At 49.5% G+C, this 20,803-nt stretch overlaps 6 protein-coding genes across 6 annotated transcripts; 4 read left to right on the plus strand and 2 right to left on the minus strand.

Annotated features, from left to right (window-relative positions):
• Positions 1 to 12: 12 nt before the first annotated feature.
• BU24DRAFT_452132 (kinesin heavy chain) lies at positions 13 to 5,616 on the minus strand. Its single transcript, XM_033531167.1, has 2 exons — positions 5,159 to 5,616; positions 13 to 5,084 (listed from the first exon to the last, which is right to left on the minus strand). The coding sequence occupies exons 1-2, from the start codon at positions 5,217 to 5,219 to the stop codon at positions 283 to 285; spliced, it is 4,863 nt and encodes a 1,620-aa protein (XP_033381519.1). The 5' UTR covers positions 5,220 to 5,616; the 3' UTR covers positions 13 to 282.
• Positions 5,617 to 7,577, plus strand: BU24DRAFT_442337 (guanine-N(1)--methyltransferas-like protein). The gene is made up of 2 exons (XM_033530518.1): positions 5,617 to 6,114; positions 6,173 to 7,577. The coding sequence occupies exons 1-2, from the start codon at positions 5,853 to 5,855 to the stop codon at positions 7,312 to 7,314; spliced, it is 1,404 nt and encodes a 467-aa protein (XP_033381520.1). The 5' UTR covers positions 5,617 to 5,852; the 3' UTR covers positions 7,315 to 7,577.
• A 4,099-nt stretch (positions 7,578 to 11,676) lies between these two features.
• On the plus strand, positions 11,677 to 12,837 carry BU24DRAFT_464002 (uncharacterized protein; the record flags this gene model as incomplete). Its single annotated transcript, XM_033532174.1, has 4 exons — positions 11,677 to 11,717; positions 11,771 to 12,019; positions 12,074 to 12,305; positions 12,358 to 12,837. 4 exons carry the CDS (start codon positions 11,677 to 11,679, stop codon positions 12,835 to 12,837), a joined length of 1,002 nt encoding a protein of 333 aa, XP_033381521.1.
• A 935-nt stretch (positions 12,838 to 13,772) lies between these two features.
• BU24DRAFT_493722 (uncharacterized protein) lies at positions 13,773 to 14,573 on the plus strand (the record flags this gene model as incomplete). Its single annotated transcript, XM_033533994.1, has 1 exon — positions 13,773 to 14,573. The coding sequence occupies one exon, from the start codon at positions 13,773 to 13,775 to the stop codon at positions 14,571 to 14,573; it is 801 nt and encodes a 266-aa protein (XP_033381522.1).
• Positions 14,558 to 16,683, minus strand: BU24DRAFT_393761 (WLM-domain-containing protein). Its single transcript, XM_033525207.1, has 2 exons — positions 16,067 to 16,683; positions 14,558 to 16,010 (listed from the first exon to the last, which is right to left on the minus strand). The coding sequence occupies exons 1-2, from the start codon at positions 16,242 to 16,244 to the stop codon at positions 14,818 to 14,820; spliced, it is 1,371 nt and encodes a 456-aa protein (XP_033381523.1). The 5' UTR covers positions 16,245 to 16,683; the 3' UTR covers positions 14,558 to 14,817.
• Positions 16,684 to 16,765: 82 nt separating this feature from the next.
• BU24DRAFT_231764 (DUF1776-domain-containing protein) lies at positions 16,766 to 19,115 on the plus strand. The gene is made up of 3 exons (XM_033522182.1): positions 16,766 to 17,006; positions 17,062 to 17,401; positions 17,684 to 19,115. The coding sequence occupies exons 1-3, from the start codon at positions 16,974 to 16,976 to the stop codon at positions 18,652 to 18,654; spliced, it is 1,344 nt and encodes a 447-aa protein (XP_033381524.1). The 5' UTR covers positions 16,766 to 16,973; the 3' UTR covers positions 18,655 to 19,115.
• Positions 19,116 to 20,803: the final 1,688 nt, after the last annotated feature.

Raw genomic sequence — 20,803 nt, forward strand, 5'->3', positions numbered from 1 at the left:
AGATTTTTAATGGTTATGATATGATGTTTTCTAGTATGATTGATTATAGACATGGTTCTAAATCCCGTCAGTACGCTCAGGGTATCCTAAACAGATTCGTTCATCAACGCCAGTGTGCACGAGCTCACGGCTCATGACAGGGCTATCAAACAAAATGAAATAAAAATGGTCTTCGTTACAGAGGTCGTCAGTCCTTTTCATAAGGGGACGAACCAAAAACAAAACAAACGAGAGTGATCCGCCATGTCATGCATGTAATATATACAGATATACAACGCTCAATTACTCCTCAGGTGTCGCGCTTCCTGGGGTGCTGAAATAGCTTTGGTCAATCCTGAGTATCCATTCAATTTTCTCCCTTTCAGCCTTTGCTCGAAAAAGGTAGGTGTTGCTCCGTGCAAAGACCGCCCAGACACAATCAGCCAACTTCTGGGGCGCGGTGCCATTTGAGCTATTGGTAAGCAGCCGCGCAATCTGTGGACTATGGTCGATCCTCGAATTGGAAAGATTGATTGCATTGAGCTCATCGCCTTCAGGGACCGAATATATGTGGAGGTAGGGTTTGCGCAATTCTACGTATCGACGCACCCAGCGTGTGTTGGAGGGATCTGGAGTGAGTAGATAACCGCCTTTCATGAGATTCGGATTTTTCGCAATGTACCGCACGGTTGCGGTAAGAGAGGGTGGTGGTACTGGTACTTCTTGCCCATCTGGACTGGGAGATGGTTGGCGAGCAAAAGCTGCCCCGTTGGCCGGTGGCTCCAGGTTTGTTGGATTAAGAATGACCTCCGCCGGGGCCTTTTTCGTTTTCCAAAGGGAGATCACACGAGTTAAAATATCCTTTTGACGATCATCAAGTGAGGAGATCGATGAAGATGCAGGGAACGTCGCGAGCGCTCGCGAGCTAAGAACTGAGCGTGCGGTCTCGATGTCGTTGATACGATGGCGACGTTTCATCGTCGAGATATAATCCCGAACAAGTGACACACCTCGGGGCGTCCAGCCGGAAAGGGCTTCTTCTCCATTGATGTAAGAATCTTTGGTATCCATACGCCACAGGTCAGTAGCTCGCTTCACACTGGTCGGCCTGATTGCAACAGAGAAGATGCCAACTGTAGAGTGAACAACGCGGGTAGAGTTCCAAAGCTGCATGAACATGCTCGTCTGACGAATATATGTTCGGCCTCGGATTTGCAGGTGAACGTCGAGGGAAAACACCATAGGCTCCGTCAATTTCGAAGACGTAACATTGAAGAGAAGAGAAGCCTGTACGCGGTATTTGTCTGGTGTTGCTCGATCCAAAAGCAATGAGCCATGCATACTTGAGTCCCACTGCCCAATGAAGGTAACATTTGTGGTACCATCGGCATTATTCTTGACTACGGGCGGAGAGACAAGCTTCACAGGAACCTCTTTGACTGGGGAATCAAGTGCCGGGGCATTGCCTGCAGCATCAAGAAGTCGGATACGGCCGACACGCAAAGCGGACACATTCTGCCATTGAAGTGTCTCGCCAGCTGTATGTGTAAGGTTGACGACAATGCGGCGCTGTAGTCCTTGATGCAGTTGGTATGCACCAGAGTCCACAGCATTGTTTTGGAGGACCTCAACCGGTTGATATGTACCGTCTTCCGAGATCTCATGTATTTGTATGCGAGAGAATATGTCATGTGTGTCCTCGGTGAAGTACTCAGACTCTGGAAGTCGTGCATTATGGCGCTTTTGCGTTGGTTTCGCAGCCGAGTCCCGCATATCGTCCCAGCTCAAAAGCTTGTCAAGATGCATGCTTGTTACCTTCGCAAAAATGGAAACACGCAAAAATGCCGTTCGTGGACTTGGGTAAGGCAAACTCATACTGTGGACACTTTCAAAGCGGACTGGACCTTCTTCGAAATCGCTGATCATCTGTGTTGTTGTTGCACCACCTTCGTCCGAGATACCAGGTAAGAAGAGCTGCCCATGTACTTGGCTACCTTCTCTCTCGGGGAAACCGACCAAATCGTGCATCACCACATTGAATTTGAGCGTTGTGGAAGGTGCCTCGGCTGACGAAGGTTCAAGGGCCAAACGAATTATGCCAATGACATTGGCGGTGTATGGTGAAATGACATCGAGACTGAAATCCTGCACTCTCGATTCGAAGACAGCAGCCAAAGGCACGTCGACATCGCCAATGCGAGAGAACTCAGGCATGCAAGGTTCGTTGAACGGGTTTTCGAGGCTGAAGTGTTGAAGGTATTCCGGTCTGTTCAGGTACTGGTGCATTTGGTGCATCAAACGGACACGGAAGCGCAACTTCTGTAGTGACCAAAGATGCACAACGTCGTTCTTGAAGTCGACCACCCGAACACCTACACACGGCTTTGGGGTATTTTCAAGGAACTCATCATCCTCCCCAGAAATACCGTTCAACACCAAGTCATAGGAGGAACCGAAACTATGACCTACATCGACGATGCAAAACTGAAAGACAACGTTTTTGTCTAGCTGTTGGCTCATGACCTGGGCTTCTTTGAGGATTGCGGCGTTTTGAAGAATCGTCTCCGCCATGGTAACATACTTCCGCTGTCTCCAATGCTGGAAGACCTTGCGTACAAGTTCAACTTGTTTCTCCGTCGGCTCAGCTGATCCGGACTCAATGGTTGAGGGTGGAGGGGACATTGGTTGGTGGCCGAGTTCTTCAAGATGACGATTGAACGCATCTTGTTGCTCCTGAAGCTGCTTCTGCATGGCTTCTTTTGCAGTGCGTAAGTTCTCCTCCATTTTTGCCTTCTCGACTTTTATCTCTTCAATTTCAACATTGGAGCTTTCCGCGGATTTCAATTTTGCTTGATAACCTTCTTTCTGTTTGTCGAGAATTTCCTGCATATCCTCCTTGGACTGCCTTAGGCGATCCTCTTCTTCTCCTGGTAGTGGCGTTGATGGCATCGTCAACATTGTGTCGAGAGAGAAATTATCGATTGTCCCAGTCGAGGCATATTTTTCTCGTACTGGATACGAGCTGACGGAGTCTGTGTCTTCTTCGTTCTCTGATAACAATCGACTTTCCGGGCGTGCTTTACGTGTCGCTCGCAGCCTCTGAAGGTCCTCGAAGAGCGCATCAAACTCATCATCTGGCAGAGCTGCAATCTTTTGATCAGTACCCAAAAGAGCAGTCACGGCCTCTCTTCTTGCAAAGCTCCAATCCGAATCTCTGCCAGGCCTTTGAAATGGCGCAGGTGACATAGCCCTTGGGCTATCTGAGTCAAACTCTGAATCTGCCCTACTGACAGTACTGAACGATCTGTCATGCCCAGGACGCGGGGAAGGTGAGCCCAGTTGACTTGCTGCTATAGAGTGGCGGAGCAAGCTGGACCCTACGACCTCTGCTCGTTCAGCCCTAGCCTCCTGGGGATTGTTGAACCGGAAAATATGGAAGTCGCCAAGGATGATACGGAAACCACTCCTCAGTCGTTTAGGTTTGTCGATGCGAATGCCATTCACCATGACACCAGCGTTGTCCCTAGGAATGACAGTGACAGCACCATCAACGTTCTCAAAGGTACAGTGATCGTCTAGGATCTGTGCTCCATTCAGCCTGATTTCTGCTGTTTGGTTCTCGGTATCGACGTTTCCGACGGTAGTTGTACCAGGCTTAAGATTATAGACCAAGCACTCTGCCAACAGAGGGTCGTCACTCAAGTTAACCAAATGGGGCATTTTCTTTGGTGTTGACAGTCCAACGAAACCTTTCTCAATACTGATACCCAATTCCTCAAGTGCAGCTTCTCGCTCTTTGTGAATTTCTTCCGTCTTCTGCAATTTCTCTTCCCAGGTTTGATTGAGGTCATTGTACAGTTTCTCCGATTGGTCCAGTTGTTCTACAATTTCTGCCTTTGAAACCTTCTTGACGGTTCCGTCAGGCTGCGCAATAGAAACGATTTGTTTCTCCAAGGGTGTATCTGGCGCGTACTGCTCCTCAACCATACCCGAGGAACCTCCACCACTAAGTTTTGAGCGGAGCTGTGCAAGTTCTTCTTTAAGCTCCCGAATCATACGAGCGTTGGGATCCTCGTTGACAACGGCGTGGTTCTTGATTCGTTTCGCCGAATCAGCATAACGTAAAGTGGAAAGAGTTTCTTCGAAATTAATGTCTGCGGGAGAAATTGCGGCAATCATAGCTGTTAAACTATTACCTCCCAGGGAGTCCTTCAGCAACCAGGTGAGGACAGAGTCACGGTATGGCACCTGAGCCTTCTTCTTTCCTGATGACATGTCGGCGAGCGCAGCAATAACACGACCTAGGGTAGACAGCGATCTGTTGATCTCTGCGCCCTCTTTCAGGCGTGCTCCTGTTGCACCAGTCGACTGCGCTCTCTCTGAACCTGCCAAATCCACCAAACTGATTTTCGCAACCTTCTCTCCGCTCATGCTGGTTTCGACATCGTGCCGCTTTTGGGTCAAAGTAAGCGTAAACACTGCGTGGGATCGAGATGATGTTTCGTTCATGTTTGTCGCCGCTACAGTACGGGCTTTGTTTCCTTCGTCCATCAAGTTCTCAATCTCAGAGAAAGATCTCACTACCAGCTTGGCTAAATCCTCGACATAAGGACCTGTCGACGGATGCTCTCGGACCCTAAGATTTCCTTTTGTCGATGGATTCAACAGGTCGCGTACGCGCTCGTTATAGATCTCCAGGTACGAAACTTCCACAGTACAACTCAAATTCTTGTCCGATTGCATTTCGGTTATCCTCTCGAACATGTTCTGGCAGATTTTTGGGATAACTCCTGCGTCTTCTCCATATCCCATCATTGAGTATGATTTTCCTGAACCAGTCTGTCCATATGCAAAGATACAGTTGTTGAACCCCAAGAATGCATTATCCAGTAGAGGCTTGCCGAGGTCAACAAATAAATCGTCTTGTCCGGCATAGTTGGGAGCTTTGCGATCGAATGACCAGTAGGATTTGTCAAACTTGAACGTTTTAGATCCTTCGGCTGCAGCTTTCGCGGCCTTTCCTTTGGTCTCAAAGTTGCTGGGCGGAGTAAGGACGGTCTGGTCGCCCTTCATTTGGACGATACATTGTGCCTTTCTATCGATTTCTAACTTGAGTCAGCATCTGCGGAGTGAAGGGTTGGTGCAATGCGCAAAGATGAGACCTGAGGGATATACACACCTCTCCCGTTGAACGGTCTGCACCGTACCACCACCTTGATATTTCCCCCTCCGGACGCCATGGTGAAAGCTTAGGGGCGATGGATTCGGGTTTGTTCGTGGATATGGGGAAGCGGTGGCCAAGGACGGTTCGGAATAGTTTCACTCGTCATGCGCCGAGGAGAAGCGCCTTCATGACATGGCACGTCGTGAGTACGGAATCGATGGGAGAGTCGGGAGTTAGGAGGCGTGGACGGGGAAATTGTTATTCGAGTCGCGGTCTGCGGCCAACTTCTAGAGATTACATACACATGCAGGCACGCACGTCCGCACGCGAATCCCGGAAGGTCTGTGTTTCTCCAGTTCACGTGCAACGGTCCCCGGTAAGCAGAACACGAGTCAGAGCCTGTCCTGTTTGCTTGGGTGTGGTAATAATGAGACTGCGTAGATAGCTTATGATTATTGGTGCAACACCCTTGAGGCTCGAGGTCAGGCTTGATTCCCTCGCCCTGCCCTGCCCTGTCCTGTCCTGTCAACCTGGACCCTGACAGGATGGAAACGGACTAGTCCATTTATAGTAGTATACCCCATCGTCATTTTCATGCCACCTACAACCGCTTTTGTGTACAGTCATATTTCTATACATACGACAAACGCAAGATTAACATCCTGTGAATACGCGCACCCGTCGCCATTCCTCCTTCCGTTCGATACACATGTCAGCCGACGAAATGTTCGCCCCCCCGGTCAATCGCGCCATGAAGGTGCTGGACCGATCGTTCTTCCACCGAATCGTCCCCACCTCCGCCGCCCGCATCTTCAACCCCAAGGATATATCCAAGTGCCGCACCGAGTTGGACAGAAGCCATGATACAATGAATATGAACCGTATCTCACCGATACGCTCGGATCCAAGCGAAGAAAGAGCACGAAGTGGCGGCAAGTGCATAGTCCTCAAGCCTGAAGTATTGCATAACGGTACGCAATGATCCCCACCTGATCCCTAGAAATAACTGGATTCTAACACATGGGGTAGATCCAAAAACATGGAGTCCAAAGCTTCAGGATCTGGAACGCGGCGGCACGCTGGGCGTAATTCCATTCCAACTTCATTTGGACTATGACTACTACACCTACTACGAGATCATGAACGCGATCATTCCACCAAAAGAGGAACACGAGCATGATGAACTTCCCACAGGATTTAGCCAGGCTGGGCATGTCGCGCATCTCAATCTTCGCGAGAAATATCTGCAGTATAAATATCTCATCGCTACCGTTCTCGCCGACAAGAACCCAACCGTGAAAACTGTCATCAATAAGCTCGATAACGTTGGTACCGAAAACGCATTTCGGACCTTCCAATACGAAGTGCTACACGGGCCAGATGATCTCAATGTCACCGTCCGCGAACAGGACTGCACCTTTGCCTTCGACTTCGCTAAGGTATACTGGAATAGTCGTTTACACACCGAGCACGAGCGTCTCTGCGCCATCTTCAATGAAGGCGATGCAATATGCGACGTCATGGCTGGTGTAGGCCCCTTCGCTATTCCTGCAGGGAAGAGAAAGTGCTTTGTGTACGCCAACGATCTCAATCCGGACAGTTTCAATAGCCTTGTCGATGCTGTACAAAAGAACAAAGTCGGAAACTACGTCCGTCCCTTCAATGGAGACGGGCACAAATTCATTCGTACAGCGACAGCAGACTTGCTCACTACAGAGCACAGCGTCCCAATATACCCGAAAGTGAAGACATCTCGAAGCGCACCAAAACCAAAGACTCGTCCTGAGCCATTGAAAACACTCGTTCAACCCCGAATCTTTGCGCACTACGTCATGAATCTCCCCGCCACGGCGATAACATTTTTACCATCATTCATTGGTCTATACTCGAACGTTCCCGGCGTTGCTGCAGAAGACATTCGCGAACTATTTGCGCCCGAGACAGGCATAAAATTGCCCATGATCCACGTGCACTGTTTCAGCACGAAGAGCGAGGACAACGTTGCCGAAACGAAGGAAATCTGCGAAGAAATTTCGAGACAGCTTAATTTCACAATCACCCCCGACATGCCTGATGTTGACGTCTATGATGTTAGGGATGTCGCACCTAAGAAGAGGATGTTCTGTGCAAGCTTCAGACTGCCAGAGGAGGTTGCCTTTCGGCAGCTATAGATCCAGGAAGACGGAGCCTGAAGAAGCATTTAGCTCGCGCATATTTTCTCGATCACTTAAAAGTCCTGCCTCTTTATGTATAGACCATTTACAAAGATACCCATAGAATCATTACTACTCTAACTATATTCTCCTTTCGATGATTCTTCCGTTCCATACAGTTTGTATAGACGATGCCAGATACATAGTAGACACCTGACAATTTACCAAACGGCTTGGCATCTGAACGTGAGCGTCGTGGGCGTATATAGAACCTACTCGGCTCTTTAGTCACGTACTTCCACACAAAATGCGTCTTCCCTAAGTGAGAAGTGCACCCACAAAGACTATACTGAGACCATCCTCTCGCCAGCGATGTACACCACAAATTCCGAACAACCAGCCACTTGGTGCGAAATCTGTAACCATAACACCGTCGAAACAACGTCCTCTAATCTGAGTATTCACTTCCAAGAGCTCGTCTCGCGAGTGCGTTTATTCTAGAAACGGTCAGTCTCTTTGCATCCTCAAGTTAGATGCCAAGAACTTACATGTCGAACTCCTTCATCTGGGAACTGAACTCCAAGCCGCTTCTCCAGGAATTCCCTCGTGCGGTACTTGAAACGAAACACTGCGTACGGATTCTGCAACGAGTCTTCATATTCAGGCCGGGAGATGCTCTGAATATATGGTACACCCTTTGGAGTGCGTGGCTCATCTTTAACTAAGAACGGGCTCTCTTCAACTGCGAAACCAGAGGCTCGTACTTCTTCTAAAGTGATATGGGGTAGACTCCAACTTGGCAGGCGATCGATGCTAGGCTGAGCTTTCCTGTGCTTCCGGTGGATTTTATGGGGTGCCATAGGGGGTGGAGGTCTCATCCATGGTGCGTAAGGGTTGCCTGTGTCTATCAACTGTACGTTGTGAGAAGTATCGTCAGTGCAATCCCATCCGTTTTCTGTGCTTGTCCATCTATCGGAGTTCGAATCCTTGTTGTCGCGTTTGTTCTTGGATGACTTGGAATCGCGGCTGCTCCGTTTATCTGCGCGGTGGCGATGGTCGGTTGTTGATTGCCATCCACTGGCAGAGGCGCCCATTTTGAGGGAATCATTGTCAACTCTCCAACCATTACCATTCCCAACATTGATCTGAGTAATATTGGATGCCCCGGAACTCCAGGTGTCTGCACCTGGAGTACTGTCCACCGTCGATTTCCAGTCACTGTGCTGTGCATTGACCCAGTCTGACGTGTCATCTGTCTTCTCGCCATGAAGGTTCTTGCCGCTGGCAGTCCATGATGATGTGCTCCAGTCACTGGTCCCAGGTACAGGTGTATCAGATGTAGCACCGGTTGCTTTCTCATCGAGCTCATTCCAACCATTGCCCTCGCCCCAGTCCTCGCTTCCATCATCGTCTTTCTTCTGATGTGCATTGTTCTTCTTTTTATTAACATCAATATCGCTTTTCCACGACCCAGGCATATCCCAACTTGCCACAGACCCCTTCAAGTCATCTTGCTGACCATGGACCGCCGACTTCTCACTACGCGCTTGAGAGGATGGGGTTTCCTTTTGCCAAGTGCCAGCGTCCGTGAATGACATTTTGTCCAACATCGAGTTTGTTGATGCAAAACGCTCCCAGATATCTTCAGGTATATCCTCCTGACTTGCTGCCATGTCCTTCCTGTTGCTTGGCGCAAAAGGAGGGGGCAGGAATCCGTAGCGGGCTTTGTTCTGGGCAGTATACCAGGGAGGTGGAGGGATCGGTCCTGTTATTGGAAACCAGGCGTTCCCCTGTCTGAGTCCGATGTCGAGACGCCCAGATACTGTTCGAGGTGCCTCCGGGTTTGCAAAAGATGCAAACGGACTGGTACCCCAGGTAACATCTGATGAGTCTACCGCAGAGACGGTAGTTCCACTATTGTCATTCGCTTTCCAGGTATCATTACTATCGGCAAACCAACCTCCGCTGGATGAAGACCCATCGGAGCCATCTTGACCCCATGAATCCGCCGATTGAGATGGGGACAGGGAAGAGCTTGTGTTTCCCCAACCATACTCATCCCTTTGCCCGGCCGCTTTTACAGTGGGTGAAGAACTATCTGTGACCCATCCTGATACGGATTTTGGGCGAATTGTCTTGTCACTTTCAGTGGCCCATGTGTCATCAGTGGCCCATGAATCTGTCGGTGCTTCACTCCATTTCGCCCAATCACCAGAGGTTGATGTGTGTCGCGTGCTCCATGGATCTTCCTGATGTATGTTCATTTCATTCATACCGTGCAAAATGTTGGGGTTGAAAGATTCGTACTGCAGGACTCCCGGGGTGCCCAGATAGACATTCCTTGGACCAAATGCTTCTCTGCAGGGTTGAACTGGCGAGTTCATGATCGTTACACCCGAAATTGGGTTTCGCTGTATGTAAGGAGGAGGCACTGGAAACCCTGTGGGAGCATAAGCATTATGGTAGTTGTTTGCTCGCTTCCTGTGAGACTTGCCAGCATCGTTAGCTGCCCTGGATTGTTTCTCCTTAGCTTCCCGAAGACCCTGCTTGTATGCATTCGAAACCACAGAGTTGAGCCACGCAGAATCAACTAGATTGTCCCTCGGTTTCATAGCTTTCGGTGTACGCTCATGGAAGAGCTCGGAGGTGGACTCGGCGCCATGGTGCGGAACCGGACCTGTTCCGTATTCGAATCCCGAACCTGGTATAACTCTTGTAGCTCCTGGCGGCGTTGCACTTTTGTACTTCCATGCGTTCTTCTCATCATCAGATGCCCAAGCATGTCTGTGGTCTCTGCTGTTCATAATGGGATTGACGGTCGGTAGCCCACAAAATCTCACGGCTTCGCCGGTTAGTCCACGAGTGTACGCGTTCTGGAGATCCTTTGCTCGTACGTGACTTCTGGGAGTATGTCGGTAAGCTTCTGGGTTTATATTACGTCCTGTCGGGGTCCAATCGCGGTCGTCATGGGCCAAACTGCTTGAAGGGGCATCTCGGCCATAGTAACGGTCACCAGCGCCATCAAGCCCCATGTTAGCCAATGGTAGGGAGGGTTTGCATCTCAATACAATCACCTCGATGCAGCCAGTGGTGCTCCCTTGGCCAGATTTACGAGCAGACGCATCAGCTTTATCGGCAAGTTCTTCGCAAAATCAGTAACATTCAACTAATGCAACGGGAAACCACTTACTCATATTCAACCCTGAGAAATTCCATTCCCGTGCCACCATCACACCGTCCTTTCCCTTGTCCTCTTTTTGGCGAAGACGGAATTCTGCCACAGCCCGGCGATTGCGACGCTTTTCATCTCTGGTAGGCTTCACAAGGTGTTGTTTGTTGCGGTTGCATTGGTAGATTCCATCGATAAAGACGTAAACAGCCAGTCCTTCGGAAACATACTCTTGACAAGTCAAGTGAATAGTGAAGGCACCAGGATCTAGGGGTAATGTAACATAGGTCTCGACAACACCGTCTCCGTAGGTGGTCATGTACTCAGGTAGATTGCGACCAGATGCGAGCTCTATGGCGCAATCGAGCGCCTTGAGAGAAGGCATTGCGACCTTCGACTCCCTGGGAAAGTGTCAGCAGTTGTGTCTTTAGCTTCAAGCAAAATCGTTCGCAAATCAAGGGTTGTTGGTAGGGTGGAGTAGGTGTGAGCCTGCGGTATAACTTGACTGTGCACGGATCCTTCAGTCAAGACGGAGAATGAGCTTTGTTTCGTCCCACTGGATGGCGTCTTTCTGCACGTTCCCGTTGATTCAGTATCTAGGCGCCTGATACAATTCAACAACGATTGCTGGCTGTGAACCAAGCCCAGTTGCTGTGGGAATGAGTCGTGCGCCTGATGCTTCGATCAATGCTTGGATGCTTGGAACAGGATAATCGACCTGACAAAAGTTAGCACTGTTGTTTGCTGCAAAAACGAGTCGGTCGACTGGAGCTGGGTGTGTGGAGCGTCTGCGTGGTCGTAAGTTGGGTCCACCTGAGCTATATATTTATATGTCGGATCTAGGTAAACAATAGGCGACCTAGCCATATCACTGCCACAACCACACGCGCATGAGTATCACTACATGAATTGCTTGGAACACAATAGAATATCGAGTTGTATTGTTTCGCTAATGATCCAGTTATTGTGGTTCAACGCCCCATGTGATTCTGAGATCTGGCAGGGCAGCTTCGCGTCCAAGTTGGCTATTTGGAATCCACCTTCACTTCGGCGCGCTCGCCACAACACTCCATTGTATGGTGTGGGCTGTTACACTGATCTTCACTAGATCACTACAACCTTACTGTGCCCCATCTTTTCATAGCCTTCCCACCATTTTGGTAGACTTGTCTCTCATACGCGTGTCACTAGGCGCGTTCGAATAGCTCAGAATGGACATGAAGAAGTCAAGTCAGAACCAAGTCGAGACACCGTACGTGCTCCCAGAACTCCGCCAACCTTAGTTTCACTAACGGTATCACGCAGCATCTTCGACTGGCCCGAAATTAAGGAGAACGACTATAATTGGGCAAGGTACCCTTCGACCAAGAAGCAAACCGCTGCAACGGCGCCGGATCCTCACCTGTCGGCTTCACAGCAGCTTCAGTGCCTCCACAAGAGTGTATCAGCAGTCATAAATGTCATTGCACCCAATGCGGGCAATGTGGTATCGATCATCGCGGAAGATCTAGCACGCGTATCCTGCGAATCGGCAAGAAATCTCCTACCCAAGGAGTAAGCAGGCCTTCGGATTTTTGCAGCTCTCGTGACTCTAAACAAATACAATAGTGACTGGGTCTATCCATACTTCGTTGTTGAGTCAGCATGCCAACAAATGCTGCTCGAGAAGATCAAGAAAGCGCGGATAGAGTACGCACATCAGCTGTATACGAAGGGAATGATTGACGTAGTTGTCTACTGGGACTGTCCCCCACTCGATCTGCAGATGGAAGGCCGAGATCATCCAATGAAGAGGGTGTTATATATGACTGAGGAGGAAGGACGCCTTCTCAGCAAGACAGTAAACTACTCTCCGCAATCTCGTTAAGACATGGCTACTGACAAATTGATAGTGGGACACTCACTACAAAGCCCTGGACTGGGATGTCATGCATGCGCCGTACACTGTCGTTTCCAGTACGGTGAAAGGAAGACAGCATCGTACCATTACGGACAAGGACGAGCATGGCTCTCCAAACGTTAAGTTGATCTATGAATCGTGTGAACCTTCTCGTAAAGGCGGTTTCTACACTTGCATTGATCTGACACTATATAAGCAAATGGTTCACCTCTCTGAAACATGCAGCGGCAGGATACAACTATCGGTTGTTGTTCCACCAAAGCAGATGTCTGTCGGACAACAAACTTACTGTAATGACTATTCCTCTTTTCTGGATACTGTGGACAATAGCATCAGGGAAGCCCAGGCAACGGAGGAGCAGGTACAACTCAAGTCGGGAGCAGAAAGAGAGCATGCACAACGCAGAGCAAGGACTTACTCGGCCGCACATCGTTGGACAGCAATGGATTTCCTTCCGCCGCACAACTTCTAAGAAGGGATGGAGGATATGGGGATTGGTTTTTGACACCGCATTGTGAATATTCACAGTGGAGAACTAGTTAATGGTTCAACTGTACTATATCCGCTTTGAGCGACTTTGTAATGTACGATGAACGCTTGTATATCAACTTTCCTGGAAATTCGATCTAGGATAGTCAAGTCTTCGCGTTAAGCCCTCCAACCCAGCTTTGATGCTTGAAAAGCAAATGCCTGGCATATTGATGAAAAGAGTTTCCTTACATCAATCAGGGGAATTATTGATGAGAAATACCTTCGATAGTTCTTATCAAAGATATTTCTGTCTAATAACTCCTCAGTCAATGATAATTGGCTGGAATGAACAACGGGTTAGATGCTGACATATAGACAGCCGAGACGACCAATGACATCAATCACGACTTCATTCAAGGTCACCTTGATCTTCTTACCACATCCGTTTCTCAGTGAGTGTTTCCCTCATCTTTGAAGTGCCCGGGATAGCCATCTCGTCGCAGACGATGGATGGTGATCTTCTTATTCTTCGCCAGCTTAGCGCTGAGCTTCCGCCCGCCTTGCTTGCTTTGTTGATACCCGCCATCTTGCTTTATTTGAGCTTGTATGCATTTGCGTGCAAACGCAGAGACATCTTTGTGATTCTGTCCGTCCCTACACTTTTGGGGTTTTGGATGAGTTCTAAGGTCGCGCCGGTGACGTGTGCTGCCCTACGTGCTCAATTGAACTTTATTGGTAGGTATATGGATTTCATCACTGCATACATTAAGAGTGAACTTATCATCTCCCCGGTTGTTGTGGTATGGTATCAAGTCCTATTGTTTGGACTCTTATGGGAGCATTGAGATGTAGTATCGGCAATTTCCCCATTCACACTCCATACGTATCAAGAGAGATATTGCAATAGTGCTAAAATCGCCAGTTGCTGTCTCTACCATGAAACTTCTCGACATTCACGCCTTATCCTGGACCAACTCCTTCCCATCATACACCGCAGGCACACCACCGTCTCCAGCTATCCTTGCTCTGATCCTGCTCACCGAGCTACGCTACGAATCCTTTACACCGAATCCGATCCGGCTCCCGTTTCTCCCCAGATACCCTTTTCCCACCTCTCTAGAGAAAAGACAGTTCTTCTACCTTGAGTTCAACCAGTATCTTATCCACCTAGCCCTCTTCATCCTCCTCCAATCCCTCCCACAGATCCTCCCCGTAAAGGCCCTGGGCGTTCTCTTCACCATCTGGCTAATCTGGACTACCATCCAACTTCTCGTCCGCTACCCAACATCGCCGCCTCTATTCGGCCCTCTCTACCTTATTGAAAGCCTCGCGACGTTCTGGACTGGAACCTGGCACAACGTCTTCGCCTCGCCGTGTTACAGCCTAGCGTACACGCCGACATTTTTCGTCCTGACGAAGTTGCGGGCGCCGCCTTGGATCTCGAGACCGGCGGCTGTCGTGGCGGCGTTTGCGTTCATGGCGGCGTTCCATATGTATGCGCTGGAGCCGCTTTTGACTCGTGAGGGGATCAGGAGGATTGGCTGGTTCTTCGTGGGGAATGGGATCCTGACTGTTGCCGAGACGGGGGTTTGGGGGAGGAAGAGACACTGGGTTAGGGCGCTGATGGCATGGATTGCGGAGTTGTCGTTGGCGAGCTGGACAGTGGCGGCGGCGGATCTTCCTGATGGTGCATTAAAGGCGAACTGGAGGGGATTGTGTGAATGGAAGAGGGATTAATATATTCATTGGGAAAGTGGATGATGACGTCTCGAGATATGGAAGGGTATAACAAAAATGCTAAATCAAAGATTATGCAAAACGCATCTTCTTAGAACGCCTGCGCAACAATGCTTTCGCTTCACATGCTTAAAACCATAACAAAGTAGCCTCCATTGCATTCGTTGAAACACAGAATTCTTGAACCCTCAGAGGTCATCATAAGACTGAACGAGCGTGCTGTACATGGAAGATCCATCGTTCTCTACGACTCCGCCTTCATGGTGCCACAAAGTGAACACGTCCACCACTGATTCTCCATGAAGGTGCCGCAATTCAGACAATTCCAGCCAATCCTTCCCCTGGCTGGTTCGAAAGGAGTTGCATCAGGCCCTCGCATACCAGAAGCTGGAGGTGGTTTGGGAAGGCTGGCAGGGTGATGTGACGGACCGTAACGTTTATGTTGTGGAATAGGTTGTGGGGGTTGCTCAAGACCACAAGCGTCACAGGCAAGGTACTCCAACGGGTTTAGCAGTGTGCACTGCGGACAAGCCCATCTATTAGGATCCGTCGATATAGGTGGTGGCGAGGGAGATGTTGCGGGAGGGGATGGTGGTAAGTCTTTGTTTCGGTAGTCTTCCTCTTCCTGGGATATCAGACGGGAGGTCGGCCGTGTATTTGATGCCGATCCCGACCTGGAAATATATCCTGAATTGTAATCGGTCACCAGTCGTGACAGTGGTCGAGGCAAATTCCCAGATGGCGTCGGCCCCTTCCATGCCCCGTTGTTGACGCTCGATGAACGATTTGGGTTTGCGGCATCGTCGAAAGAGAGACCATTTTCCGGGTCCCATGCCAGTCCACCTCCACCGTTTGGTGAGCATAATCTTGCCATTTCTTCCTCTTCCATCAGTTCCTGTAGGGCCTGGGCGATGGCTAGATCATTCGCATCGTCTTCCTCAGCTTTGGTTCTAAATCCGTCTTCTACTGCCTGATGGTTAAGCCTCCCAGCCTGGTCACTGCCGCTTGCACAACCATTGGTGATACTGTTCCTGCGTGTTGCCGCATCGGCGATAACCTGCCTCATATCCACACCTCCCGTGACATGTCCACCTCCTAGACGATGACCTCCATAATTTACATTTGTGGTCGCTCGTCTTTTTTCTGCTGCGACCCGGGCTTGACGCCGCATCTCATCCAGAGGAATGCGCCTACCACCCAGCTTGTTCCCTGCAGATAGAAAGCCTTCCCCAGTGTAGCCCTTGGCCATTAGTGACTGGTGCTCCTCACGAAGCTCATTCCATAGATTATTGAAGTTATGGTCATGAGGACCCCAGACAATGTGAGATAATTCATGCAACAGGGTATCTGTGACTTGCTCCATTGGCAAGAATTGCCTTGAATCATGGTGATAACGTAACCGGATCAGTATCCTCTCGGTTCTATTAATGTTGAGGCCTGTGAAGCATGTTAATGGCGACAAGGACCCACAATATCCATGTTCATTCCCTTACCCAGAAGTTGGGGTTCGTCGGGTAGGAACTCAGCCAGTGTACCGATCTTCCAGCCGCGCTTCCTCATTATTGGTTTCACTACAGAAGCAACCTTGCGCAGCATATGAAGCGCCTCTAGATCGCGGGGTAGGTGTTTGAGATGCTCATAGGCATCGAAATGTGCGTCGATCTCCCTCATGATGACGTTGGTTGTGAATATCACGCGCGGTTGTTAGCTAGGGGAAGGTTTCTTTTTAAGTGGTGTTTCTGGCCTTGCGCGCAGAGGCGGCGCGGCGAATGAATGTACAGAGGTGCAGCGGGGAGGGAGCTTGAATAACTGCATAAGTGTGAAGGCAATGGAACCCAGTAGAGAAAAAAAGGCGATTTCGGCAGAGGCAAATGCAGATAGAGACAAAGCAAGGTCAGAAGCAATGCCAGCCACGTCAGCTACACGGTTTGCCGCGTCAGTGATTACAGCGCGCGCGTTGAATAAGGTAGGTAGATATTGGTGAGATGAGGAGTAGAGCAGAGGAAAGTGGCTGCCGCGAGCCGGCAGCTCTTGTGCGTCGCGATCACTGCTTTTGTACGAGTAGGCAGAGTGAGGTGTGAGGTTATCAGCAGGTCAGCTCCACTTGCACTTCGTTCCACTGGAAGGGACGATGCTTAAGGTGGGATGTGGCGTTGATCTGGGCAAGTACGCCATCACGTGCGCCTATCTTTTGGCGGGACACGACCTATCTAGGTGACACTCTAGGTAGAGAGCTCGATCCTACGACAAATGTGGAGTTGATCAGAGATCTGCACATCCATCAACAACGATTGTTGATAGAGGCCGTCCCTCTTCATACCATAAATCAACTGCAGCCCCTCGAGGACATCTGTATTGCTCCGACAAACTTCCACTCTCCGCCTGCTCGTATCAGTGACCATGACGAGTGATGATCAGCATTTCTTAGATGTCGTGAGTCTGGCACCTCTGTCTCTGTTCCCCAGCCTCAGCTCATATCATTTCGCAGCTGGCAGCATACACTAGCGATATCAGAAAATTCACAGGAGATGTCTTCGACTCCACCGATCGACATTTCGCCTGGGTTGCTTCTCATGTCAAAAAGAGCCTCCCCCAAGGATGGCTTCCTGAAAGCGCCCGTCCTCCGCCTCCACCACCTCCCCCACACCAACTCACTGGTGTATACCTCGCTCGCCTACAAGACTGGATTTCTCGGCATCAAGCGCTGACCGCAGCATTTGTTGCTTTCTTCGCAACAGGAGGATTGCTATTGTGGAGGGAGAAAAAGAACCATAACAGGAAGCGGCGCGCAAGGAGGGCAAGTAATGGAGCTCGGAAGGAAGTCATAGGTATGATACGTTCCCTTGTTGTTCTCCTGGAAGAGTCCGACGGTCTCTCAGTATTTGTGTCTTTCGACATTCGTCGTATGTTGACCTCCTGGAGCTTGAGGTTTCGGAGCTATGACATCATACGTTCACGATGTCACGATGCGACAAATACTTACTTTCGCTGGAGCGGTGGTCATCGCATAAGAAGGCATGGCCTTTGGTAGGCCGGGCTAAACAGTCGATATCACTATCGCCATGTACTGCGGAGATTTTGAAACGTACTTCGAGGCTAACTGTCAACAGTGATCGCTGGCCCTCCAAACTCGCCTATTGTTAAATCAATGTCCCTAGATCTCGAGCGTCGAGGCTTCATCGTATACATTGTCTGTGCAGATATGGAGGAGGAACAACAGGTACACAACGAATCGAGGGCGGATGTTAGACCGTTGCATTTGGATGTGGTCGATGTTTTGGGAACGAAAGATGCCATGGACCGTTTCAACGACCTCTTACTTCGACCCCATGTGGCGTTCTCCGGCGCATCTCCCCACAACCTTCACTTCCGCGGTCTGATCCTTGTTCCTGACCTCATATATCCCTCTGGGCCCGTAGAAACCGTCTCACCTGAGCTTTGGTCCGATGCTTTGAATGCCAAAGTGCTCCATACGGTCGCCATCGCCCAGGCGTTTCTACCAACAATCTGTAGTTTCAAAGCGCGCGTACTCATGCTAACACCAAGTATCGTCTCGGCACTTCGGCCTCCATTCCACAGTGTGGAAACTGCGGTGGTCAGCGCGCTGGAAGGGTTCACAGCATCTCTAGGATCCGAGCTCGGCACCCTGGGCATTGATGTTTGTCAGTTCAAGTTGGGGACCTTTGACTGTAGTAATGTTGGTGCAAAGCAGCAGCTGCAACCAAGAGGTTCTCCAAACATTTACGCCTGGCCGTCTGCTGCGCGGCAATCATATGCCTCCAATTATGTCAACCAGAGTCGTGTGGCTCAGAGCAGAGGACTGTTCGGACAATCAGGATCCACGGGGAGCTCATTGCGAGAACTGAACAACGCAGTCTTTGATGCGCTCACTCAGAAAAAGCCGAGACGAACATGGCGGGTAGGTCGTGGAAGTGTGGCCTACGACATGGTGGGCAAGTGGGTTCCATCTGGCCTCGTCGGCTGGATGCTGGGAGTGCGAAGGGTATCCCTGGAGCAGGTTTCGGAGCCCAAATTGGAAGACAGCGTCCAGTCTTGGGAGCATGTGGGAGAGGCAGTTTGAGGGGTTCGTTTTGCGATTTGGAATTTTCGACGTTTCAACTCCACTCTTCACTGATCACGCGTATTGGTCGGAAACACTCGACACCGAGGCAGACTTACAGAAAACTTAATGGCCGTCTTTACCTCGCAAACACGCCGTTTGAAACCGTTTCTCTCACCACTCATATATTTATCAACTATCAACTATCAACTATCTCGGGACGGTATAGTTCGGTCCGAAGCGTCAACCGCGGCACACCGAAACCGCAATTTCCCACCCCATATATAAATGGCCAGGGTGACGACTCGACCTCGACAAGGGAACGTAAAATGACTAATTTACCCCAGCATGTGTTCAAATTTCAACTCGACGTCTTGTGTCCTGGCAGACGGGAACGGGACGGGTAAAGCAAAGGAGTCAAATCTTACAGAAATACGACCAGACTGTTGCCTTTGACGAAAGTTCAGCTCAAGGACGAACTGGGCGTTTACGGAGCGCTGTAGGCAAACGGCGTGTCACAACGCGAGGTCACAGAACGATATATTCACATATCACAAGAATCACGGCCAATTCTCTCGAGTTGTTCAATGTTGTTTGTACCTCCTCAAGGGCCCTGCATTTGGACCCCGAAAACCATTGATTGGACCAGAGTCCTTTGAGCAAATCATCTCATCTCACCGTACTCGCCTCTTTTATATTACTTCTACTATTACATTACGAATATTATTATTATTATTATAATTATCAAAACTTGAAATGAGTCTCAGCGTGGCGACATAATTTGTGCGCCCAATGTCCGTCCTGGTGTAACTGGGCACATGGATTGACAGACACAAATCTAGTTACGCAGGTAGTTACGCAGGTAATTACTTATTTCGTTCCACTCATTCGATATCAATCAATCAAATCAATGAGTCTTAACATTCAATCTTACCTCTCCTCTCATACGTTCCACAATATACCTACGTCGTGACAACAAAGAAGCCGCCGAATCAACACGATATCACGCGTACCTCTCTCCCCTTCCACGCCGCGGCAAGCAGGAGCGGATACATCCATCATGAGCGCATACGGCTTATGTTTTGGAGGCGTGACCATAAGCACTGGGGAGACAGACACGTTTGGGGGGTTTACCTGATGATGTGGGGTTTTGTGGAGTTTGGTTGTATGTAGTATGTATGCATGTAGGGTGGCTCTCAATAGTGTCATTTGCATATGCACTATGATGTATGTGCATACAGTGTACGGGAGTATGTGAGCAAGGCGAAATTTTGGGTTATTTTCTCCTCAAGTGAGTGCCTTATTCAGCGGGGTGATGTTGGTGATGGTGGCTGATGTGAGATGAGAGTCAAAAAGGTGGATGAGGGCGAGGCAAGCAGGCGGAGTGGATCGAAGTCCGGATTGTCCGTTACATTTGTGAACATGATACATGAGAATGGGTCAGTAAGCAGTGTCGATCGTTAGTTGGGATACAATTTGTGTTTGGGGAGTTGGGACAGCAATTGAAGCTTGCTTGTATGTTGCGACATCGCCAAGAGAGGGAAGGGGGAGACGATCCGGAGTTGAGGTTGTGGATGAATGTATGGTGCGGTGGGAAGTGTTCGAGAAGGATGGTGGAAGGATGATGGTTGTAAGCTTGTACTGTGTAAGATGTATGATCTTACAATCTTACACTGTAGAGGAGTTGTGTATGGTAGATTACGCTTATTAGTTGCAGATCCAATGACCGTGGGGAAGCTTGATGTGGTGGTAGTGTAGTTCTGTGTAGGTACACATTGATATACAGCAACGTGGATTGGTGGTGTGGTGTATTTGGGGATCATTTTACCAGTTGGTGGCCAACGAACTATGTTGGCAGGGGAATGAAATGATTGGACGGGCTACTTTTATGAGATGAGCCATGAATAGCAGCACAATTGGAGGCGCCACTACTCGGAGGCGATTGTGCGACTATTGTATTGGCTCGGTACGCCACACTCCCCCAAACGAAGACGAAGCACTAGCGGTTCTGCTCTGCTCTGCTCTAGCCCCTGGATTCGAAGAGGGCCTGGATGTATTTGCTTGTTCCTGTCTGTTTCCAAGTATTCGTAGCACAAGAAATCGTTCGTTTTATTGAATGATTGAACGATCGATTGATTGGTTGGTTGGTTGCTATATCGAGGGTTGGAGT

This window comes from Aaosphaeria arxii (assembly GCF_010015735.1).
Source record: "Aaosphaeria arxii CBS 175.79 unplaced genomic scaffold BU24scaffold_6, whole genome shotgun sequence".
Lineage (NCBI taxonomy): Eukaryota > Fungi > Ascomycota > Dothideomycetes > Pleosporales > Aaosphaeria > Aaosphaeria arxii.

Excerpts from the sequence above, each read along its gene's own strand:
- BU24DRAFT_393761 (XM_033525207.1), bottom strand. The coding sequence starts at position 16,244 with ATGAGGGAGATCGACGCACATTTCGATGCCTATGAGCATCTCAAACAC. Across the intron at positions 16,011-16,066 it reads CGACGAACCCCAACTTCTGG|GCCTCAACATTAATAGAACC; the intron begins GTAAGGGAATGA and ends CATGCTTCACAG.
- BU24DRAFT_231764 (XM_033522182.1), top strand. The coding sequence starts at position 16,974 with ATGACGAGTGATGATCAGCATTTCTTAGATGTC. Across the intron at positions 17,007-17,061 it reads ATCAGCATTTCTTAGATGTC|CTGGCAGCATACACTAGCGA; the intron begins GTGAGTCTGGCA and ends ATCATTTCGCAG. Across the intron at positions 17,402-17,683 it reads AGCTCGGAAGGAAGTCATAG|TGATCGCTGGCCCTCCAAAC; the intron begins GTATGATACGTT and ends AACTGTCAACAG.
- BU24DRAFT_442337 (XM_033530518.1), top strand. The coding sequence starts at position 5,853 with ATGTCAGCCGACGAAATGTTCGCCCCCCCGGTCAATCGCGCCATGAAG. Across the intron at positions 6,115-6,172 it reads GCCTGAAGTATTGCATAACG|ATCCAAAAACATGGAGTCCA; the intron begins GTACGCAATGAT and ends CACATGGGGTAG.
- BU24DRAFT_452132 (XM_033531167.1), bottom strand. The coding sequence starts at position 5,219 with ATGGCGTCCGGAGGGGGAAATATCAAGGTGGTGGTACGGTGCAGACCG. Across the intron at positions 5,085-5,158 it reads CAGACCGTTCAACGGGAGAG|AAATCGATAGAAAGGCACAA; the intron begins GTGTGTATATCC and ends GACTCAAGTTAG.